Source organism: Triticum urartu, chromosome 2A (assembly GCF_056163025.1).
Source record: "Triticum urartu cultivar PI428250 chromosome 2A, HENAU_Tu73, whole genome shotgun sequence".
NCBI lineage: Eukaryota > Viridiplantae > Streptophyta > Magnoliopsida > Poales > Poaceae > Triticum > Triticum urartu.
Window position 1 is genome coordinate 182,595,756 of NC_141874.1, and position 22,634 is coordinate 182,618,389.

The 22,634-nt window shown below is 44.8% G+C and overlaps 3 protein-coding genes across 8 annotated transcripts; all 3 read left to right on the top strand.

Annotated features, from left to right (window-relative positions):
* The first annotated feature begins 300 nt into the window (after nt 1–300).
* LOC125536586 (P-loop containing nucleoside triphosphate hydrolases superfamily protein) lies at nt 301–9,178 on the top strand. Of its 4 annotated transcripts, none has more exons than XM_048699828.2 (27): nt 301–433; nt 597–741; nt 1,271–1,417; nt 2,036–2,188; nt 2,343–2,569; nt 2,934–3,109; nt 3,208–3,332; nt 3,430–3,466; nt 3,560–3,651; nt 3,738–3,851; nt 3,921–4,034; nt 4,315–4,401; nt 4,497–4,674; nt 4,745–4,845; nt 5,091–5,189; nt 5,262–5,375; nt 5,440–5,556; nt 5,636–5,716; nt 5,809–5,880; nt 5,955–6,045; nt 6,157–6,179; nt 6,279–6,364; nt 6,870–7,133; nt 7,295–7,436; nt 7,553–7,651; nt 7,746–8,336; nt 8,455–9,178. In XM_048699828.2, exons 2-27 carry the CDS (start codon nt 607–609, stop codon nt 8,800–8,802), a joined length of 3,813 nt encoding a protein of 1,270 aa, XP_048555785.2. In that variant the 5' UTR covers nt 301–433; nt 597–606; the 3' UTR covers nt 8,803–9,178. The 4 variants fall into 4 exon arrangements, with proteins under 4 accessions (XP_048555785.2, XP_048555786.2, XP_048555783.2 ...); XM_048699829.2 differs by having other exon boundaries at nt 333–470; XM_048699826.2 differs by lacking the exon at nt 301–433 and having other exon boundaries at nt 477–741.
* Nucleotides 9,179–12,265: 3,087 nt separating this feature from the next.
* On the top strand, nt 12,266–18,209 carry LOC125536587 (protein STRUBBELIG-RECEPTOR FAMILY 3). Of its 3 annotated transcripts, none has more exons than XM_048699830.2 (19): nt 12,266–12,746; nt 13,074–13,245; nt 13,469–13,598; nt 13,698–13,769; nt 13,869–13,934; nt 14,018–14,089; nt 14,192–14,263; nt 14,363–14,434; nt 14,510–14,575; nt 14,682–14,747; nt 14,958–15,355; nt 15,445–15,504; nt 15,677–15,736; nt 15,814–16,124; nt 16,225–16,493; nt 16,583–16,703; nt 17,273–17,412; nt 17,529–17,685; nt 17,769–18,209. In XM_048699830.2, the coding sequence occupies exons 2-19, from the start codon at nt 13,110–13,112 to the stop codon at nt 17,853–17,855; spliced, it is 2,355 nt and encodes a 784-aa protein (XP_048555787.2). In that variant the 5' UTR covers nt 12,266–12,746; nt 13,074–13,109; the 3' UTR covers nt 17,856–18,209. The 3 variants fall into 3 exon arrangements, with proteins under 3 accessions (XP_048555787.2, XP_048555789.2, XP_087399684.1); XM_048699832.2 differs by having other exon boundaries at nt 12,270–12,746; nt 15,448–15,504; XM_087543558.1 differs by lacking the exon at nt 12,266–12,746 and having other exon boundaries at nt 13,056–13,245.
* A 1,962-nt stretch (nt 18,210–20,171) lies between these two features.
* Nucleotides 20,172–21,525, top strand: LOC147984458 (uncharacterized). The gene is made up of 2 exons (XM_087539755.1): nt 20,172–21,081; nt 21,357–21,525. Exons 1-2 carry the CDS (start codon nt 20,346–20,348, stop codon nt 21,401–21,403), a joined length of 783 nt encoding a protein of 260 aa, XP_087395881.1. The 5' UTR covers nt 20,172–20,345; the 3' UTR covers nt 21,404–21,525.
* The last annotated feature ends 1,109 nt before the right edge of the window (nt 21,526–22,634 follow it).

Genomic DNA, 22,634 nt, shown 5'->3' on the forward strand with positions numbered 1-22,634 from the left:
TAATCTTATCCTATGAATAAAAAAGGCCTAAGCATTAAAAACACAGCAACCATCCGTGGTATCGGCCGCCAACGCCATTCAAATCCGGCAACAAAATACCCGGGCGTGGCACGTGCTTACCGCCTGACAGAGAAGGGGGCCGCGTTTCCACCCCCGTTTGAATTTCGAAATCGGATCCGAAGCCGTTGCGTTGGGTCCACCACCCGCTGGAGGACGCCCCACGGTTCTCATTTCTTCCCATTTTCTCTCGCACGCCTCCCCCTCTTCCGTCCGCGCCGAGCTCTCCCTCCCCCCCTCCTCCCCCTCATCCTCATCCGCCGCCGCCGCCACCAGGCGCGTCTTCCTACGCAGCCTCTCTTCTCCCGCCCGCCCGCCTCCCCATCCTCTCAGCCCCCGTCGACGGGAGGCGCCGCCACGGCGAGGGCGCGGTGAGGTGAGACGGATTCAAAACCCTCGGCTCAGATTCCGAGGTTCGCCCGAATGGATGCCCGGATTTCTCAGATTTCCGGCTCGGGATGTCTAGATTTCTTGTTTTCTTGGGGTATACTTTGGGCCCTGGACCTTTTCTTGATCCGTTCTGGGAATTTCGTGTTTAGGGTTCTTCCGATGGGGAGCTCGGATATGGCGTCGCAGCCGCAGAGCGACAGCGTCAAGGTGGCAGTCAACGTCCGGCCGCTCATCACGCCGGAGCTCGTCCTCGGATGCACGGACTGCGTCACCGTCACGCCGGGCGAGCCGCAGGTATGTCTTTCTTGGTTGCCTCTGCTGGTCTTGGCAACATGCGCTCCCAGGATTACAGATTGAACTGACGGATGGGCGGGCACATGATATATTCAGATCGACAGTTGATTCATTCATTTACCAATCTGTTTATCTGGTTTGTTGCCATCTGGGTGGTCCGTGAAATCATGTCTCTGTATTCTCGAGAAAATAATCATGGCATCTGTGAATTTTTGTTTCTTGGAGCATAATCTGGGCGGCCAGATCCACCAAGGGCTTGGATGCATATGGGAGATGAGCCGTGGGGCCCTGGTTCTATTGCTTAGGAGTTAGGACCATTGTCTTTGCTGATTTTGAGCACACTGTTAAAACGTGTTATATTTTCACCGTTGAATTTCTCTTCCAGAACATTGGAATCTATTGTGCCCATCGGAATGAATGCTGAACCAGTATAATTTATATGATAACAACTTTATCAGTAGATTTCTTTTTCTGAATGGCTTATAAGTCTATAAATAGATGTTTATGGTGCTTTTTTGTGCTATTGTAGGTTCAAATTGGCCCACACATCTTCACTTATGATCATGTCTACGGCAGCACGGGGTCTTCTTCCTCGTTGATATTTGAGCAATGTGTGTATCCACTAATCGACTCATTGTTCTGTGGATACAACACCACTGTGCTAGCTTATGGCCAGGTACTTATTTTGTATGTTGGAAGTAATTTCCACACGTGCAATTACAATTGGTTGCTTTATAGCATTGCTCCTAGCTGTTACTGTTGTTCACCTAGCAGCTAATTAACCTTTATTGACAGTTTTATTAGGAAGATGCTTTACTTGTTGCTGTTTTGTGAGTGTAACCGTGTCATCTTCAATATTTACTCTAGCATCACTATAAGGATATCCGTGCGTGATTAAAGGGAGACATCTATCCCATATTTGCGCTAGGGGTTTATCCATCACTTGGCACAATGTGTAATTTTTAGACTATAGTACATTACTACATTGAGAGCCATAGTGTAGCAACTACGGATTCATCATGTCAACTTCTTTTTAGGAATGCCTTAATCATATGATTTTGTAGCCTTAACTTTTCCACATGATTTGTGAACGAGTGTCATGCTTAAAATGAGAAAATTACCACTTTGCTTCCAACAATCCAAACAACATTTATGCCTCGTTTAGTTATGGTCCAGATCTCAGCATAGAACATAGACAGTAGCAAGGTAACAACCAACAGTTATGTCTTGAGAGTATTATTTTTGTTCTTGGATGTTTATCTTCTAACTTGCCTTTTTCTCATACAACCTTTAGACTGGATCCGGGAAGACATATACGATGGGGACCAATTATTCTGGTGAATCTAACTGTGGAGGAATAATTCCACAAGTCATGGAGACGATATTCAAGAAAGCTGATGCAATGAAGGGTGATACAGAGTTCTTAATTAGGGTATCCTTCATTGAGGTATGCTAGCTGGTACTCACTATGTTCCATATTTCTTGAACTAAAACCACGACAAGAATTATGGACGGAGAGAGTAGCACTTATCTTTACTTCAATATAATTGAAATACATATTTTGCTTATTACCATTTGGTGTGTGTTGCTGTTCACATCAGATATTCAAGGAGGAAGTATTCGATTTGCTTGATGATCCTGGGTCTGTTGCAAAAGCAGCAGCGCCTGCTAGAGTGCCTATTCAGATTCGAGAAACTGCAAATGGAAGCATTACGCTTGCTGGCGTGACGGAGGCTGAAGTCAAGTCAAAAGAAGAAATGGCCTTGCACTTGGCACGAGGATCTTTGTCACGCGCAACTGGAAGTACAAACATGAATAGCCAGTCAAGGTAAGTCGCATATACTTCGATGATGCGATGAGCAATTTTGTTTACATGAACACCAACTTTTCTGTTTAGACTCCTTTTTTCATCTGTTCTGGGTTCTAATACTACTAAAACGGTTAGATCATTCTGTTTATTTTACTGTTGGCTTTTGTGTTGCCATATGTGCTATTTGTTGGATTGGTTTTAAATTGGGACCTTGAGCAGATGAGCTACTTGCATGATTTTTGAAAGTTTAAGTGTAGACATTCAAATATTTTAAGCAATTGCTTTGGACAGTGACATGCCCTAGAAAAACACAATGTTGACCAGTAATTTTGATTATAATGTATTTATAACTTGTATTTCAATGGACATTTTTTCTTTGCAGTCGCTCTCATGCTATTTTTACGATATCTATCGAACAAAAGAGGACCTCAAGTTCTGCATCTGAGAAGTCAACTAGTAATGAATATGATATTTTATCATCAAAATTTCATCTAGTTGACTTGGCTGGTTCTGAGAGGGCTAAACGAACAGGAGCTGATGGATTACGGCTTAAAGAAGGCAAGGACGGATCTTCTTGCATTTGTAGATGTTGGTTTAATTCAGTATATAACTGCTAAACTGATATTGAATATGTTCTTTGTATCTTCTGGCTATAGGGATACACATAAACAGAGGCCTTCTTGCTCTTGGCAATGTTATTAGTGCATTAGGTGATGAAAAGAAGCGGAAAGAAGGAGCATTTGTCCCATACCGGGACAGCAAATTAACTCGCCTGCTGCAGGTATGTATACCATTACTTGTATTTCTATATGACCTCTTATTTTAAGCCGGAAAACTGAAATCTAATATGTGGCTAATGGCTATTTGTTCTCTTGCAGGACTCTCTAGGAGGAAACAGTAAAACCGTTATGATTGGTAGGTTTAGAGTTTTGCACACTTATATCCTCGTATTGCCCTACTGGGAACAATACTAAAATCAAATTTCTTTGCCATTTATTTTTTCTGCAGCTTGCATTAGTCCTGCTGATTCTAATGCAGAGGAAACCATAAATACACTCAAGTATGCCAATCGTGCACGGAATATTCAAAACAAAGCAGTGGTATGCTTGTTCTATCCTTAAAGAAACCTTTGCATCTTTTATTTGGGTTGCCATCACTTGCTTATCCTTTTGTATCTTATGAATAGATCAACAGAGACCCAGTTACAGCAGAGATGCAAAAATTGAGGAGTCAATTAGAGCAGCTCCAGAGTGAACTTCTGTTTTCCCGCAGTGGGAGTGCGGCACTAGAAGAACTTCAGGTTGGTTTGGTGCATTGACCAATCAGATTAGTTCATTTTATCACTAATGTTCTTTTCTGCATCTTTCAGCTGCTGCAACAAAAAGTCTCTCTACTTGAGTTAAAAAATTCACAACTGTACTGTGAGCTCAAGGAAAGGGAAATGTCTTGTGAACAGTTAGCACAGCGTGCAGTTGCTGCCCAGGTATCTTGCTTGAATCGTGCATGCACTTTTCTTGATTCAGTGAAGCCATAATATACTTCTGTACATAGTGTTATTTATTAGTGCTTTATGAGTTCACCCTCCTTACGTAATGCAGCATGTGGGTGTATCTCTTATGTGATATTTGTATGTCTTCATGATATGCAATTACTTATATACCGCATACCATTTCTCTGTACCATCTATATAATGGAATGTAGCCTATGAGTAGCCCTGCCAATAATGTAGCACAATACATAACAAATATTTTATTTGTTGACAGCTGGAAAAGGATCAGCTCATGTTAAAGCTCGATTCAGCACGCAATGGAAAATCGTGGGATGATATTGAAAATGCCGGTAGTGAGCAGGTGTGTACAATGAAGTGTCTCTAATCAAATACCGTTTTGTGTGGACATTGTCATACCACCCTACTTGAACTGTTACATTATTATTTTCTGAGTAGGATGTGGACCTTATGAAGACCTATATATCGAAGATTCAGCAGTTGGAGGCTGAAGTAACACGGCAGAAGTTCTCCACTGCCTGTAGAAATGGTTTGCACGATCGACTTGCACTGGATAAGGGCATGCTTCTAGACGATCTAGGTTCAGGTTGTGAAGTAGGAACGCTCGAAGTGTCAAGTAAGTTACTGAAACATGTTGATACCATGCGTTCGTGACACTTACTCTAACAGGCACCCTTCTTTTTCAGGTGAAGTTGATGAAGAAGAAAAGGAAAGAGAACATTCATCCATACAGGAGAAACTGGATATGGAGCTGCAAGATCTAGATAAAAGACTTCAGCAAAAGGAGGTACTATTTTTCTTTCTTTATGATTGTAGTTGTTTGTATATGATTTACAACTTGTCTTGCTTGACCTTGGCATTTTGTTTACATGTACTGAATATTCTTCATTCACCCATCCGTTGTAAACTCGTGTTCAAAGATAACCACATTTAACCTACGATTCTTATAGTTTTTTACTGTTCTCTGGTATTATTTTTTTGTTCCACTGGAAGATTGTAATTATACCTCTTTTTAAATTTAAATTTCTGAAGGCTGAGATGAAACAATTTGCGAAGAGTGATACCTCTGTTCTCAAGCAACATTATGAGACGAAGTTACATGAGATGGAACAAGAAAAGAAGGCTTTTCAGGTTTCACCTGGCTTGAATTTGCTGATTCCTTTTTCCCCCCTGAAACAGTAGTAATCTTAATTGTGTTTACAGAAAGAAATTGAGGATCTCCGTCATGCACTAGCAAAAATATCTTCCTCAACTGATGAGTGCTCACACAAAATGAAAGAGAACTATCTTCAGAAGATGAACATGCTTGAAACTCAGGTTTGTACATACATGAATTGATCTTTTCTCTTTCTCAGATACTAACTGGCCACCATTATGGCAGGTCTCTCAGCTCAAGAAAAAGCAGGATGCTCACCAACAGTTGCTACGACAGAAACAAAAAAGTGATGATGCAGCTATGCGTTTACAAGGAGAAATTCAACGCATCAAATCTCAGAAGGTTTTCCTTTCCTTCCAAATGTTCCCAAATTTAATGTCGTTTTATCATCTGACATATGTTCTTTTAAATGTTATCTTAGGTTCAACTTCAACAAAAGATCAAACAAGAATCCGAGCAATTTAGATCTTGGAAAGCGGCTCGTGAAAAGGAAGTGCTTCAGGTTACTGTTTTGACTGTTTGTAGTTCATTTCTTCTGTAAGCTTGCAATCTTTTAAAGGACCTGTGGTGAGAATGGTGTGTTTATATTACCAGCTGAAGAAGGAAGGGAGACGGAATGAATATGAGATGCATAAACTCCTAGCTTTAAATCAGAAGCAGAAAATGGTTAGTTTTCTAACAAAAAATCGTTGTTGTTGCTTCCAAATAACTTGGTAGTTATGCCAGCCTCCTCCATGTAGGTTTTACAGCGAAAAACTGAAGAAGCTACGATGGCCACGAAAAGACTGAAAGATTTGCTCGAAGCAAAGAAGTCCACCCGTGATGCACATGGTAAGAAGCTACAGAGAGTGACTTCTTTTCTGCTGCTACTGAGATATTTATGTGCTCATATGTCCCAACTGATGAATTGCTGCCTTTTGGTTTTGATTTGTAAACTTGAAGGAACAGGCGCATCAGGGATTCAGGTGCTCTTACAAAAACCTGACAATATTTCGGTGAATACAATAGGCTTTTGTACTTTAATGTTGTACTATGTCTGAAATATTCTTTTAACATGTCACTAGGCCTTGATGCGAACGATTGATGATGAACTTGAAGTAACTGTAAGGGCGTATGAATTACGTTCACACTATGACCGACAAATACAAGAGTAAGTCTCAGGTTCCTTCTGTTGCTAATATAAGCTTTTGTTGCTAGTACTTTCTTGCCTGGTAGTGTTTATCATGTATATGTGCATTGTATCGAACAATTTTGATGACGGACAAAAAGGTGAACACGGTTTTAGTCATCGGAAATGAAACAGGCCATGTGAAAATAATTCCTTTCCATACCAAATTGACCATACCACTGGAGAGATCGATGCCGAGCGTGTAGAGTAGGGTCAGCTAAAATCTGCAAGGCTTGCAAATATATAGGCTTATATCCTTCTTGTTTCAAAGGCACATAAGTATTGAGATTTTTTCCAACACATAATTTATCTGAAGGGAAATCATGGGCTTTCACAGTTCAGTAAAGTTAGCTCTGATCTGTTTCTTTATTTATTTAAAATCAAAAACTGTTGTAACTTGTAACTGTGAAATTCTACATGCGCTGGTTGAGTGTTGTCTTGTGCATTAAAATTTCATGTATTTTACATAAACTTTTCTTTAAAACAGGAGAGCAACAATATCTAAGGAAATAGCAAAGCTGAAGGAGTGTCCTGAGGCTATGTCTCCTAGCGCTAGGAGTTCCAGAATATCAGCACTGGAAAACATGCTGTCATCATCATCTAGTGCTATGGTATCAATGGCTTCTCAACTGTCTGAAGCGGAGGAGCGGGAGCGTGTGTTCAATGGTAGAGGCAGATGGAACCATGTAAGGTCCCTGCCTGATGCAAAGAACACAATGAATTACCTTTTTCAGTTAGCATCATCTTCAAGGTATGTTGTACTTGTCATTTAGTTTCCAATGATGTTTATATCTCTTATGTTGTGTAATCAGTACTACCTGTTTTTCATGGTTGAAGTTTTCTAAAAGAAATTAAATGGACAATCCCTGGTTTTTCCTAAATATGTTCTAATTTTCTGTATGTCGCTTCAAGGTGCCAACTACATGATAAGGAGGTGATGTGTATAGAGAAGGATCTCATCATTGGAGAACTGAAAGAAAAGGTGGTTGCGCTTAATGGCAGAACTAGACAGTTAGAAGCACAAGTTAATGATCTACATAACCAAAATATGCAGGTAAATACTCTATAATTGTGCACTTTTATCATCACTGAAATTTTGATGATGCATTTCATTAAGCAGATACGATTGCAGTTATCACTCGCACACTGATACTTTCTTCTAATTGACAGCTTTTCGCTGCAATGAACAATGCGAAGAAATCTGTTAGGGCCTCAAGGCGTGATACTACTATTGATCCAGAAGATGGTCAAATTTATGCTTTGCGGAAGGTATCTAGCTACCTTCCTGTTTTCAGTTTCATCTAGATTACATCTGGTGACATTCATAGGCAGTTTTTTCTCATGTTGCCCATCCTGAATGTAGAGTGCTCGAGGTTCTCAATTCCAGCATGGTAAGAGCAGCTTCTACTGGTCGGATGACATGGACATATCAGATGCTGATGAGTCGGGAGAATTAGAAGATATGAGTGATGATGGATCTGATACAGACTGGGTAGAGTCATCCAGGAAAATCAATAATACACGGCGGCGAACATCTAACCCGAGTAGAAACAATTCACTTACAGATGTGAAGTCAGAGATGCCTAGTGAGGAAATTCCCACTATCCAGAAAGAGCATGCTTCTTCACAGTGCTGCTCGTGTTCATCGAAATCGTTGTGCAAGCTCACCAGATATTGTGAGTGCAGAGCTCTAGGCTCACAATGCGGTACTGGTTGCGGGTGTAATGCTTCCAAGTGTTCCAATAGGATGCGCGTCGTCAAGGAAGAAATAGACGATGAACCACCATCCGAGAAGGAAGGGAGCGAGTTTGGTAACGTTTCTTCTTCAGGGAATGATGCCAAAATGAAGGAAGAAGTGAAGCAAGGAATCATGCTTCTTGAGAATGCTGTGGCTGAGAAGGAAACTCAGCAGCCAAAATCAAGAAAGCCATTGGCGGACATTGGAAATAACGATGTAAGTACACTACTACTATTTCAGGGAATACGGAACTGTCGCTCGCGACCAATCTAGTTTTCGCTGTCATGGACATTTCTGTACCGTCACTGCCTCATTTTGCGTGCATGACTTACAGGCAAAACAAGCTGGGGCAAAACCTAAGCAGAGGAAGAACTGGCGCAAGTCGGCAACAATCCAGCTCGTCCCTACGGAGCCTCCTGCACCAGCCCCAGCCTCTGCGCCGGATAACGCCGAAGCCGCTCCGCAGAACAGAGCCGACATTCCCCTGAGGCTGCCGAGGGCAATGTCCTCTGTGTCCGCTGCGGAGAGTAACCCTCTTACGGACCGCAATGCCACCAAGGCAGGCGAGTCCGTGAGCAGCAACAAGGAGAACGGCAGCGTTGCCACGACAAGGGTACCGGCTCCGGCTCCGGCTCGGTCGAGAAAGAATGCTGCCATGGAGAAGGAGAACCACCTGGGATGATGATCATCAGCCTGCCAGTGATGAGCATGTTGGAAGAGATTGCAGAAGAGGACGAGGTTAAACTGTTATAACCGACGAACGCCGAGATCCCCCCTGGAGATGATCGGTCAGATCCTTTTGCCGAGCCAAGAATTGATTGTGTTTTCTGTGGCATCCGACCGCGGAGTAGCGTTTCTGTTTTCTGTAGCCGGTTCTCCCGGGGCATGTCAATTAAGTTAAAACTGTGTCTCTCCATACTGGATAGGTTTAGATGTACTTATGTGTGTTGTGAAGCCAGTTTTGCTGGCTGGCTCGTGTACTGCGGTGGGAGGTTACCTGACAGATGACAGTTTCTCTGCTGTTAAGATATGGCTGTGTTTGCGTTGGTCGCGGTTCACTTGATTGTTAGACCCATCCCTGGTAGAGTAGATGGACGGATGGGAATCTTACAAAGCCATTCGTTCATACCCGTGCATGTTCTTTCTCGCCTGTCTGCCTGTTTGATGCTGAACCTGAAGCAGCAAGTTGTGGTGGGGGGCTGGGCTTTCAGTTTCCCTTAAAAGAAGTGTAGTGTAGCGAGAATGATGGAAACCTGGAAGTTGGAACCCGGTCAAAATCATGGGTCAGATTGAATGACAGGATTATACCATTTGAAGCCGTTAGGTTTGACTTGCCATATGAACATACAGTACCACCCAACAACCCATTGCCTGAATTTAGTCAGACTCGGCCTCCTGGACAACAAGGCATTGAGTTCAGCTCAGCGGTTTTCCCGGCACGTCTGAGCCCCTCTTGAATCTAATTCCAACCCAACCCAACCAAAACAAATCGTCGTGAATCCGGTGACCAGTTTTCTTTCTGGTAGCTGCGGTGCAGGGAGAAGAGAATCCAATTCTCTGTCACGTCCGTGCGTCCTTGGCTAATCTCCTCTGCCTGCCTGCCAGTCCACACACATCCCTGTAGCGCCGTACGACGCGATTAGCAGCTGCTCTTGAATACCCCGGTTCCGATGTGAATACGGCGACGCACGTGAGGACGGGCGTCGCTTTCGTGTCGCCACCAAGTACTACTAGTACAGTATTTGATTATTAATGAATCATATTGCGCCTGATTATATTAGATTAATCGGGGTGGATTAGGGTGCCACGCCGCTGTAGGAGCTCGAGACTGACACAGCTACGACAGACCTATAACGGCTACTTAGACCACGACATAAGCTATTACTGTAGTATAATTAATTGGCGGTTTAGTCTCAAAGGAAAGGGGCAGGAGGTTCAGTAGCCGTTATGAAATTCTTTTTTCTTTGAGGGGTTTATGAAATTCTTCTGTGGACCAAAACGTCTGGGCTTTTGCTTCTTTTTGTCTGACGGGGAATTGGGAGACGGAAGCGGCCCATGCGCTTGCTTCACCTGTGGCTTTGTTTTTTTGGAGGGGTGCTTCACCTGTGGCTGTAGGCTGTAGGTGCACGGAAGGAGGCAGTGCCGTGCCGGATGCTACGTTGCCGGGACGTACAAGTTTTTATCTATCTTGGCACCCGATTCTGTAGTATATCCACTGCTAGTAGTATCAATCTATCTCGTGGGTGGAAAGAAAGACGGGACAATTTTCTAGCACAAAAGCGTCCAAGCGGTGGGGAGCACAGCACACACTCCTTGACCCGGACGGCTCCCCCTCCTCCTCCTCCTCCATTATTGGTGAGAGACGCCAAAATTTCAAAAGGCGGGAACAAAAGGGGGCCTCATCTCATCATTGTCGCCATTTGCAGGGCTCCGGATTGGCCGCGCCCTTCTACTCACGGGCACAAAGCAAGGGAGCCCCAAAGTAAACTCTTTTATTAACCCCACAGTATTTACCTACCTGCTGGGGCGCATATATTATGCTACTACTAAACTTTTTGATGGTCCCACACATTGTAGCATCTTCGCCGGCGTGACGGGTTATTCTCTTGTTTAGAGCTAGCCATGCGTTCGTTGCGAACTTGCGATCTGCATCGCTCGTAGCGGTAAGCGCTGCTATTAGTACTACTACCGTTGATTGAGTGGGTAATTATTATTACGCGCATTTGGCAACGGTTTCGCGTATCCCGGTGGGTAAATGGGGGGGCATCAGGTCGTTTAATAAAGGTCTTTTATATCCACAGGAATCACAAATCCCAGATCCCACGTTAGGAACAGAATTGCCGCACTCCGTGTCACAGATCGGGGAGTAAACAAAGCGTGTCAGGCAGTTACGATCTTCTCGTTTAAATACCTGCATTTATAGCAGATATCCTAGTAAAACTAACGAATGGAGCCATTGAGAGGAGTAGTAACATATATCTCAGGGTAACTAAAACGTCGATAATTCTAAACTCACGGACAACAACGAAGGGTTCATGGGCTTCTCCACACTAATTACCCCCTCCCCCTCCATCAATTTCATGGGGTGAGGCCGGCCTCCCTCTTTTAATCCCAATCAAAACCTGCCAACTAGCATCAATCCGTAAAATCTGTAAAATATGTCTATCGCTCTAGCATTGCTCCTGAAACGTTTGCTAACATGATTTCGAGCAGGACGAGTTAGTATGGTTTTAACCATCTAAAACAATCTGTAAAGTCTGTAAAAACACTGCCCAATGGTGGAAATACTGAGCATCCAAGGCAATGCCCCAAGTAGGAAGCGATGAGTATGCCGCCAACACCGCTCCGACCAAGGCGAAACTTTGGTTTTTCATAACCCGAGACCCAATGACAAGAGAGGTGAAGGGGCTCCTCGGCCTCCAACAAGGGATACGACATCTCATCCTACACTGACCAAGGGCGGTGAAGGGGCTCCTCGACCTCCAACAAGGGGTATGACATCTCATCCTACAACGATTGAGGTCGGTGCTAGGCTTTCACCGGAGCTCACCACATCCATCATCACTGCAACCTGCCCATCGAAACACCGCCACCCGAGCCACAACAATGTCACATGATGCATCTCGTCGTCACTATCATACAACACCACAATCATCGAGCAAACTGAGCACCATGCCGCACCTTGCGCCGCCATGGGCACGCCACACCTCCGGATGCCAGATCCGCGCTAGGATGAATGATCAGACAACTCCAAGCCCCACCAAAATATGGCAATGTATCTTTAGAAAAGAAGAAGATAAGTTCATATGCACCAAACACCAATGTCCCAAAAAATGGCTTTACGTGACATGGAAATCAACAGCACTCACTTCATATCCACACATACGTAGTCGTAGAGCACAGCATTTTTCTACGTTATCAACGACCCTGTGCAAAAAGGAGCACCGGATGCCATGCCATGCCTAATTAAAGATGGAACCACAGCCCTACCTTTTGCCCCTGGTTCCCTCGAGCCATTCCTCCCCATTTCATTAGCACCCAATCAAAGCATCTATATTTTTCTAAACCAGCGTCACCATCGCCATCACTGCTCATTCCTAGTGCTGCCCACTGTACGGCACGGCTGGCAGCGCAAAATAGGTTCAAATAAACCACGCTGCTTTGCTGCGCTGCGCCTCTTGTCCTCTTGCTCATTCCTCCCTCACTCACTCCCTGCCCCAGCTGCTGCCCTCGGCTCTCGCAGTCACAGCGCACGCTCCCCGGCCTATCCGCCCGCCGCTTGCCGCCGACCGCCTCCGGCCCCCAGTCCCCTTTCTCCGCGGTGGATTTGCAGCAGCGGTAGATCTATCCGCATCGGCCCCGTCCCTGTCCTCTTTCTCCCCCTCCCGTGCCCAGCCACTCCCGCCCCATCTTTCTTCCTCCCCAGCGAAATCCTTAGCGGCCAAGGCTTCCGTTCCGAGCTCCAGCAGCAGTTTTAAACGCGCCCGCAGAAAGCGGGGGACGAGTCGCACTGCTCGCCGAGTCGCTGGTCGCACTGCCTGGTGGTGGCTTTCGGTGGCGAGCGGCTCCATAAAGCGGCAAAAGCTCCAGGGGCCGGCCGGCCGTAGGTTCGGCGAGAATCTGCAGGTATCCGACGCATCCTCCCTTCCTTTCTCGTCCTCGGCGCTTTTGCTTTTGGCCTCCGCGCTCTGTTTCTTGGGTGGGGAAAATAGGTTTCTTTCGGGGGACGGATGGGGGCGCAGGCGGGTTTCTTGCGGGATTTCGGCCCGTTTTTCCGTTACGAAACGAGAATAAAATCGCTCATCGGCATTGCGTGACTTCCTTGTGCGTTTTTGTTTGTTGCTTTCTTTATCTCTCCCGGGCTTGAAAGAAAACTCATGCATATCCATCGTTCATCTGGCCGTCCGCTTTACAGATTAAAGGCCGCATCCGTGGTGGAAATTTTGTTTTCAGGTCAGGTGATGCCCGCGGCGGAGGATTGATTTGTCCATGGATGCGCGTGCGGCGATGAGACGCTCGGTGCGCGTGGCGCCGCCGCCCCTGGCTTCTCGCGCCGCCGTTCTGCTGCTGCTGCTGCTGCTCTCGGCGCTGCCGCTCTCGCTGACCTACACTTACGAGCAAGACGGTATAAAATACTACTCCTAGAATCCTTCTTGGTCCAGTAGTTGGTAGTACTGCCATCCAGGGGTTCCAGATTGTTTATTTATGTTTTCATGACCTACACTTATGTCCTGTAGTACTGCGCAGATTATTCTTATGATGCGTGGGATAATACCAATATTATTATTCTTGCAATAATCTTATGTATAGTATACCTTATGCTGTGTTCTTTTATTTGGTTTTAATAGTGTTCGCGATAAATGGCCTGTACACGGCGCTTGGATCCCCGTCTTTGCCTGGATGGGTTACGAATGGCGGCGACCCTTGCGTCGAAAACTGGCAGGGCGTTGGATGCGCGGCATCGAATATCACCGCCATGTATGTGGCTAGTGGTGCTGTGTTGTTGCTTGATTTTCTCTGTGGCTGAGCTCTTTATTTGGTTATCTGAACGATGTTTTTTTTCTTTTTCTTGGGCAGAACTCTCAGTGGTATAAGTTTGGGTGGACAGCTAGGGAATACACTTGCGAATTTCACATCGATAATCACCTTGTAAGTTGATTGCATGTGGAGCTTGGGATTGCGTTTTATTTGGTCCTAAACTGACGCTATGCTACCGAGTCATCGCATAACACTTCTTGGTTTATGCAGAGAACTTAGCAACAACAATATTGGTGGAACCATACCTGATAATCTACCGGTCACACTTCAGCGCTTGTATGTCCATTCGAGCATTCTGTTGCTCTTCCACTCCACTTGCGTAGCTATTTCTTTACTAATCCTTCTCCTGTCAATCATAGTTTCCTCTCAGGAAACCAGCTAAGTGGGAGCCTTCCAAGTACATTGTCGACGCTTACACTTTTGACAGACATGTAAGTATACTATTACCAATGCATGACCACCAGCTCTCAGAAAGTTAAAACTTCCTGGTTATTTTCTCAAACTGTCCCTCTTTGTGTTCTTTTGCTTTGCAGGTCCCTCAGCAGCAATCGTTTGTCTGGGGACATACCAGATGTATTTTCAGCACTCACTGGACTTATAAATTTGTAAGAGCGCGTTGACTTCTCTAATGGTTTACATGATAGCATTAGTTGTTGTTCGATGTTTCATAACAATGACAATCGTCAATCAACCTTCTTCATTAGAGATTTTTCTTCCAACAACTTGACTGGCCCATTACCGCCTTCGATGGGAAACTTAAAAGCATTGACTACCCTGTGAGTATCTATGCCTAGTTCATTGATAAAGTGCGCTAGTGTCAAACTACTTAAGAAAATCTGCTATCGGCGCAGGCATATTCAAGACAATCAAATATCTGGGACCCTGAATGTCCTGCAAGATCTCCCTCTGAAAGATTTGTATGACAAATCTTTTTTTTTGGAAAGTTTCAAAAGAACAAAATAATTGCTATTTCATTCTTTGTAGATTACTCCCTCTCTCTGATAACTCTTTTGCATTCGACAGGAATATACAGAATAATCTTTTCTCTGGTCCTGTGCCAACGAAGTTATTCAATGTCCCAAACTTTCAGTAAGACACTCCTCTTTTATCGAGATATTGTTCTTGATTATTTGTGTTTGCATGCCTCTAGTTGGGAATACTAGAGACATGTTTAAAGACAAGCCTTTCTATCCCTTTCTCTTCTTCTAGGATGTCCTTCTATCCTTTATTCGTACTAACAATTTAACAACTTCATGAGTAACTTGTGTTTATGCTGACAAAATTTGCTCTCCTACGCAGGAGGGATGGCAACCCATTTAATACTAGCATAGCTCCATCTCCACTGCCTGCTGCACCAGCACCATCTCCATCACTATCACCTTCAACAGGGCATGTCCCCTCAAAAGAACCTACAAAGTCGCCTGATGTGACAAATGGAAGTTCTCCAGCATCAGGAAAACATACTATTTGGACAGTCAAGTTCGTTGGATACATTCTTGTTGGGGTGGTATCAGCAGTGGTTATTGTGTTAATGGTAATGTTTTGTGTATCCAAGCACAAAGAAAGGAAGTCAAAGAAAGATGTGCATCCGAAAAGCAAGATAGGAAGGGAACCTCAGAGGCTTGGAGAGCCTAAAATCAAGGAAGTGCCGGAAATAAAGGAACATTTGGTAAAACCTACGAATACTGTAGGGAAAGGTCCTAATTCTGCTCTCTTATCAAGCAAAAGAATTCTTGTAAATGTCTTGATACCTCCCCCTGGAACTGACATGTGAATTTTTTGGCAGCAGCTTCAAATGTGGTTTCTAATACAAGTGAGGAGCTGAAAGTCAATGCATCGATGAATGGTGAGTTGCAGCAACTTTAGTAAATGCCCATATGTGTTGTAGTTTACTGCTTTGCAAATTTGAGTGTATAAAACACTTAAAACAAAACACTGGCATGGCTGAATGGTAGCTAGCCAGTCCTCGGCTCCTCACGTCTAGATTGACTCTGACATTTGAAGGTTGTATGTAACAGCTACTAATGTTGCTTATAACGCAAAGGAAAAGGAGGCTACATTATATTCGCCGATGAGAGGTAAAAGAGAACTGAATAAAATACTGTACATCATATATTTCGGTATATGAAGGTTAACCAGAATGCTGACATAACAGCTATTCCTGGGGTGATCACGAAGAAACAAAAGGAGCATGTTATTGATATGGAAAAATCTGATGATTTTGTGGAAGAACCACTGCGTCTTCCGCAGTCTGTTGCGCCGCGTACTGAAAAAGCCACTGTCAGTCCCAGTGTTCGTACTAAAAAGGGGAGAGTACCTTCACTCGGGAAGATAGATCTTAGAACTACTGTCAAGTCCTTCTCTGTTGCATCCCTTCAACAATATACCAACAGTTTCAGTGAAGAAAATTTGATAAGAGATAGCAGGTTTGGTAAAGTATATCTGGCGGAACTTCCTGATGGAGAGGTACACACTTTAAAAAAGACATTCAGATAGTTACTATAGTAAGATTGCGTTGGTGATGCCATTATCAGTTCTACACTTACAATATTGACTCGGTTTGCAGATTTTAGAAGTTTTGAAGATTGACATTGATAACTCAAGAGTACCAGTTGATGTCTTTCTAGAACTAGTTGTGAACATTTCAGAACTAAGTCATCCTAATATACTTGCGCTTGTGGGATACTGTGCGGAGTTTGAGCAGCGGCTACTTGTCTACGAGCATTGTAGTAAGATGACTCTACATGACGAACTCCATTATGTTGATGAACCCAGCAACGCATTGTCATGGAATGCTCGTCTCCAAGTTGCTGTGGAAGCAGCAAAGGCATTACAGTAAGCAGAAATAATTGCTGTAAATTTTCTGACTCGTGTGCAGTTTTTAAATATGACTCTGAAAATGACATTTATATGTTGATTTGCAGATATCTTCATGATGGCCGTCAACCACCACTTGTACATCAAAATTTTGAACCATCTGTTGTTCTCCTTAATAGCACTTTGGCAGTCCAAATTTCCGAGTGTGGACTTGCATCGCTGTCTCAGGTAAACAATGGTGAAAATATTTTAGCATTGTATTTTGCAGAACTCTTGAGGTTGTCGCGGAACTTCAGATGTTATGAATCACCATTATGTGCTACAGCAATATCTCTAGAAGGCTGACATTAGTTATGGAGAGAAAGATCTAGAGAGTCTCATGCTGATCTACAATGAAGAAAAGAAGCATGTCACATGTCAAATTACTTGGGGTATTAATCATTGGCATGGGCTGGATTATATATATGTACAGTGTTCTAGAATTGCACATTTTTGCTGTTTGTGGAACCTAAATGCACTACATATATGTTCACTAATTTAGACTGTCTAGGCATAGACATAGCTATGCATGTGTAAATCATGATTTGGTGCCTCTGCTGTGTCATTCGTGCCTTTATTTCCTTTGGTTGCTGTTCTTCTGGCTAGTCTAAAGATTCTCTGCGAAATTTAGGATTTGGAAGAGAACATTCTTGTCATATAGCAACCATGGCAACCAAAGAACTTGTGATAGATGAGAAAAAAGAGCTTGGTTTTATTATTTTACTCATTCCTAAATCTTGTACTCTTTTGGGTGTCAGTTATCTGGCAGTTTGCATGCCTTGTTCCATTATGAAGCCCCAGAAGTGCATGAATCCAGATCATTCAGTGATCGAAGCGACGTTTACAGCTTTGGCGTCATTATGTTGGAACTTCTAACAGGACGTGAACCTTATGACAGGTAAGCAATCCCCATGCCAGTTACTTCTCACACTCATCAATCATGGTTGTTTTGCTTGCAGATGAGTTCCCATGAATTTGAACTTAATATTTTTTCCCCATGTAATGGAATTGCAGTTCCCGTCCACGTGCTGAGCAACATCTGGTGCGATGGGCCTCTACTCAGCTTTATGATATTGATGCCATATCAAAGATGGTAGATCCTTTGATTAGAGGACAATGTTCTGAAAAGGCTTTGTCGCGTTTCGCTGATGTCATTGGCAGCTGTATTCAGGTAATATTTGTGTGATCTGGTGTATCTGATATCATCGTTTACACTAAGATGAGCTGTGTGACTGACCTGAACTTGTTGTGCAGCCTGAGCCAGAATTCAGGCCACCAATGTCCGAAGTTGTCCAAGCCCTAACTCGTATGGTCAGCGACGCAGCAAAGGCTTCCATGTAAGTGGCTTCCTGAGACGAGGAAGAATGTCAAAGCCTGTCACAGGATAATTCAAGTAAGCGGCTGATGATCATGCCGTTAGGAGAGCTTCTTGCCTGATTCATGGCTCGAGTGATTTTGCTTACTTGCAAAGATGTCTTTGATCGGCAATGATGCAGCAGTAGGATGGTTCAATTCAACCGGTGAATTTATCGGCTGGTGATGTGCAGAGGTCTGCATTTCATTTTCCTTAGGAGCTGTTTGTCCTTGACAGGCCCTTAGACTAGCCACCAATGTCTCTGTGGTCGATTCATGCTTGTGAAACTTGTACCTATCTGATTGCCAGTTTGCCATGATATTTAGTCCGTAGTGTCAACATCTCTTGATGCCTAGTTCCAGATGGTTCTCCAGATCATTTGTGGGCTTTTTATTCGCAAGATTTTGAAAACACAGGAACAGAAAATGTGATTTTGAGAACACAAGAATAGGAAAACTATAGGCTTGGAGTGCCATACCCACTTGAATCTTATACTTGTGGGATTAGCAAGGAGTGTTGGATGATGCCACGTGAAAAAGAAAGAAATTTTAAAAAAAGGTTGGAGTGGATGTTAGATTTTTTATGAAATGTAGTAGAAAAAAGGGGCGTGCTACGCGTCCGCCGGCCGAAAAGATCGGCCCAGTCATGACTTGTTGGATCTGGTGCATGGAGCGCGCCTTCACCATTGCAGCAGATGTCTTGTTGGATCCGGTGCATGAAGTGCGCCTTCACCATTGCAGCAGATGTCTTGTTGCAAACTACTTCTGCAACATGTCTTGTTGCAGATTTTTTTTGCAATGACGGTTTTGTTGAAAAATGTTGCAATTTTTTTTTTTTTTGCAACTAAGGTCTTGTAGCAGAAAATTTCTGCAACAAAGATTTTGCTGCAAAACATAGATCTTGTCGTAGACCATTACAACACCACATATATCTCAGAAACATAGCCCTTGTTGTAGAAAAGGGTGTTCGGCTAAGGGCGGCATGCGAGCCTTCACTAGGACACATGGAGGCGGCCGTTGCAATCCGTGGTATGATGGTAAAAGTTTCTCATTGTTTTTTATTTATTGTGTTGATGATTACTAACTGGGCGCTGATATGCTTTAGTGGTCGTTACCTTGTAGCATTGCAACATCTGTCGTGTTTCAGAAAATTTCTTCAACACATGTCATGTTGCAGAAAATTTTATAACAGAGGTCAAATTGTAGATTTTTTTTCAAAAGGTTTTGTTATAGTTTCTTTTCCTTGCAATAGAGGTCTTGTCGCAAAAAAAATTTGTGATAAAAGTCTTATTACAGAAGTTAGAAAATTTGCAGAATTTTTTCGCAACAAAGGTCTTGTTGCAGAAATTTATAGTCTTTTCACAATCGATACCCGTGCGAACCGAGGCCTTGCAGTTGTTCCTTGGTGAGACGAGAGCTATAGGATCGTGATGTTTCTAGGGAAGGAAAGGTGAACAATGGGCAGGGCCACATGGACACGTGGTAGATGTTAGAGTTATAATATAAGTCATGTACCCTTTTGTATTTATCCCGTTGTATAAGGGGTTTTCTGCATATGTTACACGCTTGTACATGTATATATATCGGCCTATGGCCTCATGGGAATACAAGTTGCATATTACTAACATGGTATTAGAGCTAGGCTAATTTTGTCTGCACGTTGCAACTCGTGCTATCGATTCCCAGTCGCCTGTCTCATCTCGCTCCGATCGAAGCCCCGGTCCTCGATCTCCTGAGTCTCCCGATCAAAGCCCCCGATGATCGGATCGATCTCCAGCCGGCCCTCCCGATCGGATCTCCCCAGCCGGCCCTCCCGATCAGACTCTCCCCAGCTAGCCTCGCTACCCAGCCGGCCCTCCCGAGAGGCTCGATCTCCAGCCGACCCCTCCCGATCGGATCTTTCGATCCGGCCCTCCCGAGCGGATCCCTCCCCAGCTGGCCTCGTTCCCCAGCTGGCCTCGCTCGACGCTGCTCCCAGCTGCAGTCTCGTTCCCAGCCGGCCCCAAGCGACGCAGGGGCCCTGATCTCCTGCTCCCGCTGATCTCTGTTAAAAAAATGTCTGCTGCATCGGGCTATGTTGCTGTCCCTCGCTGTCCGGTGATCTTTGATGGTACTAACTACACCGAGTTTACTGGTTTCATGCGCATTCACATGCGTGGCATCCGTCTCTGGGGTGTTCTTTCTGGCGAGGTCTGCTGTCCGGTTCCTCCGGTGGCTCCGACTCCGCCGACTCCATCGGTTCTTCCTACGAATGCTAATCAGGCCGCCAAGGATGCGGTTAAGCTTGCTGATGAGGCTGCTGATCGTGCTTATGATGAGAGGGTTTTGGCTTATGAGGAGGCTCTTCAGACGTATCATGGTGCTCTGACTGTTTACACCCAGTGGCTTGATGATGATGCTCGTGCTGCAGCTGTTCTCACTGCTAGTGTTCTGCCTCAGTTTGCTTCTGAGTTTCTGGGTCTTCCTACTGTCTTTGAGATGTGGACCCATTTTCGCCAGCGCTATCAGCCTTCTGGTGATGTCTTATACCTTTCTGTGGTCCGTCAGGAGCATGCTCTTCAGCAGGGTGACTCTACTGTTGATGACTTCTATGCACAAAGTTCTGCTATCTGGCGCCAGCTTGATTCTCTCTGCAGTGCTGGTTGTCGTACTTGCCCCTGTTGCCAAGCTGTCCAGGCCAGTTTGGAGTTTCATCGCGTCTACGAGTTCCTGTCTCGGCTCCGTAAGGAGTTTGAGCCCCGACGTGCTCAGTTGTTTGCTCGTGGCCGTATTTCACTCATGGAGGCGCTTTCTGGGATTCGTGCTGAGGAGACTCGCTTACGTGGTGCTGGTTTGCTAGAGGTTCCTTCTGTGCTCGCTACTCGGGCTTCTTCCACGCCACCTGCTGCACCGACCCCTTCTCGCTCGAGTGCTCTGCCGCTTTTTCCCACTCCTTCTGGAGGCTCAGGTCGCCCCCGTCCACATTGCGACTACTGCAACAATGATGGTCATATTGAGTCCCAGTGCTACACGAAGAGGAAACACTTGCGCAAGGCGCGATCATCATCTTCAGGGACTTCGTCATCTACCTCGATAGCTTCCGCCATTGCTTTGACTGAGCAGGATATTCTAAGACTTAAGTGTCTGCTCGCGGCTTCAGGTTCTTCCTCGATGGGTACTGCTGGTTCTGTGACTGATGCTTCCCGCACTGAGCAACCGCCCTCTACACAGTCAGGTACATCCCCATGGGTTCTGGACTCTGGAGCTTCTTTTCATATGTCTTCTCATTCTTCCACTCTGTCCTCTCTTCGATTGCTGGATTCTCCTGTTCATGTATTCACTGCTGATGGTACTCCACTTTCTGTTGCTAATAGAGGCAATCTTTCCACTCCTTATTCTGTTCATGATGTTGCTCATGTTCCTCGACTCACTATGAATCTGTTTTCTGCTGGTCAACTTACTGATTCTGGTTGTCGCGTCATCCTTAACATTGACTCTTGTTCTGTCCAGGACCGTCGCACGCACACTCTGGTTGGGGCTGGCCCTCGCCGCCGTGATTCTCAGGGTCTTTGGGAGTTGGACTGGCTTCATGTTCCTTCCGCTGCCGCCACCATCGCCAGTTCCTCCGCTTCAGTCGCCTCCGTTACTGGTTCCTTCCAGCAGTGGCATCATCGACTTGGTCATCTCTGTGGCTCTCGGTTGTCGTCTTTAGTTCGTCGAGGTCTTCTGGGGTCTGTCTCAGGAGATGTCTCTTTAGAGTGTCAGGGTTGTCGTCTTGGCAAGCAGATTCAGTTACCATATTTACATAGTGAGTTAGTGTCTAAGCGTCCTTTCGGTTTAGTACATTCTGATGTCTGGGGTCCGGCTCCTTTCGCTTCGAAAGGTGGTCATAAATATTATATTATTTTCATAGATGATTTCTCTCGTTACACATGGCTTTACTTCATGACTTCTCGTAGTGAGGTGTTGTCTATTTATAAGCGTTTTGCTGCCATGGTTCATACTCAGTTCTCTTCACCCATTCGTGTTTTCGTGCTGACTCCGCTGGCGAGTATATCTCTAAGATGTTGCGTGGTGTTCTTTCTGAGCAAGGAACTCTCTCTCTCAATTCTCTTGTCCTGGTGCTCATGCTCAGAATGGTGTGGCTGAGCGAAAGTATCGACATCTTCTTGAGACGGCTCATGCATTGATGATTGCTGCCTCTCTCCCGCCTCATTTTTGGGCTGAGGCCGTCTCCACCTCCACCTATCTTATCAATATACAACCTTCCGCTACTCTACAGGGTGGTGTTCCTTTCGAGCGTCTTTTTGACCGTTCTCCCGATTATTCGATGCTTCGCTTGTTTGGTTGTGTTTGCTATGTTCTACTTGCCCCTCGCGAACACACCAAACTGACCGCTCAGTCTGTTGAGTGTGTCTTCTTAGGCTACAATGATGAGCATAAGGGCTATCGTTGTTGGGATCCTATCGGTCGTCGGATGCGTATCTCTCGAGACGTGACTTTTGACGAGTCTCGTCCCTTCTACCCACGCACATCCTCCTTGACTGTTTCAGTGGAGGATATCTCTTTCTTCACTTTTCCTGACTCACCTATTACCCCTGTCGAGCCTGTGCCTATTCGTTCCACTCCCTCTGCTTCTCCACCTCTAGTCGATTTGCAGCCACCATCTTCCCCGGTCTCCTCGCCTAGCATGTCACCGGATTCTACACCTTCATCTCTGGTGACTTCTTCGTCGCCACCCCCCGATTCTACCTTGGCGATTCCTCCTTCTATTGTTCCATCTTTTCC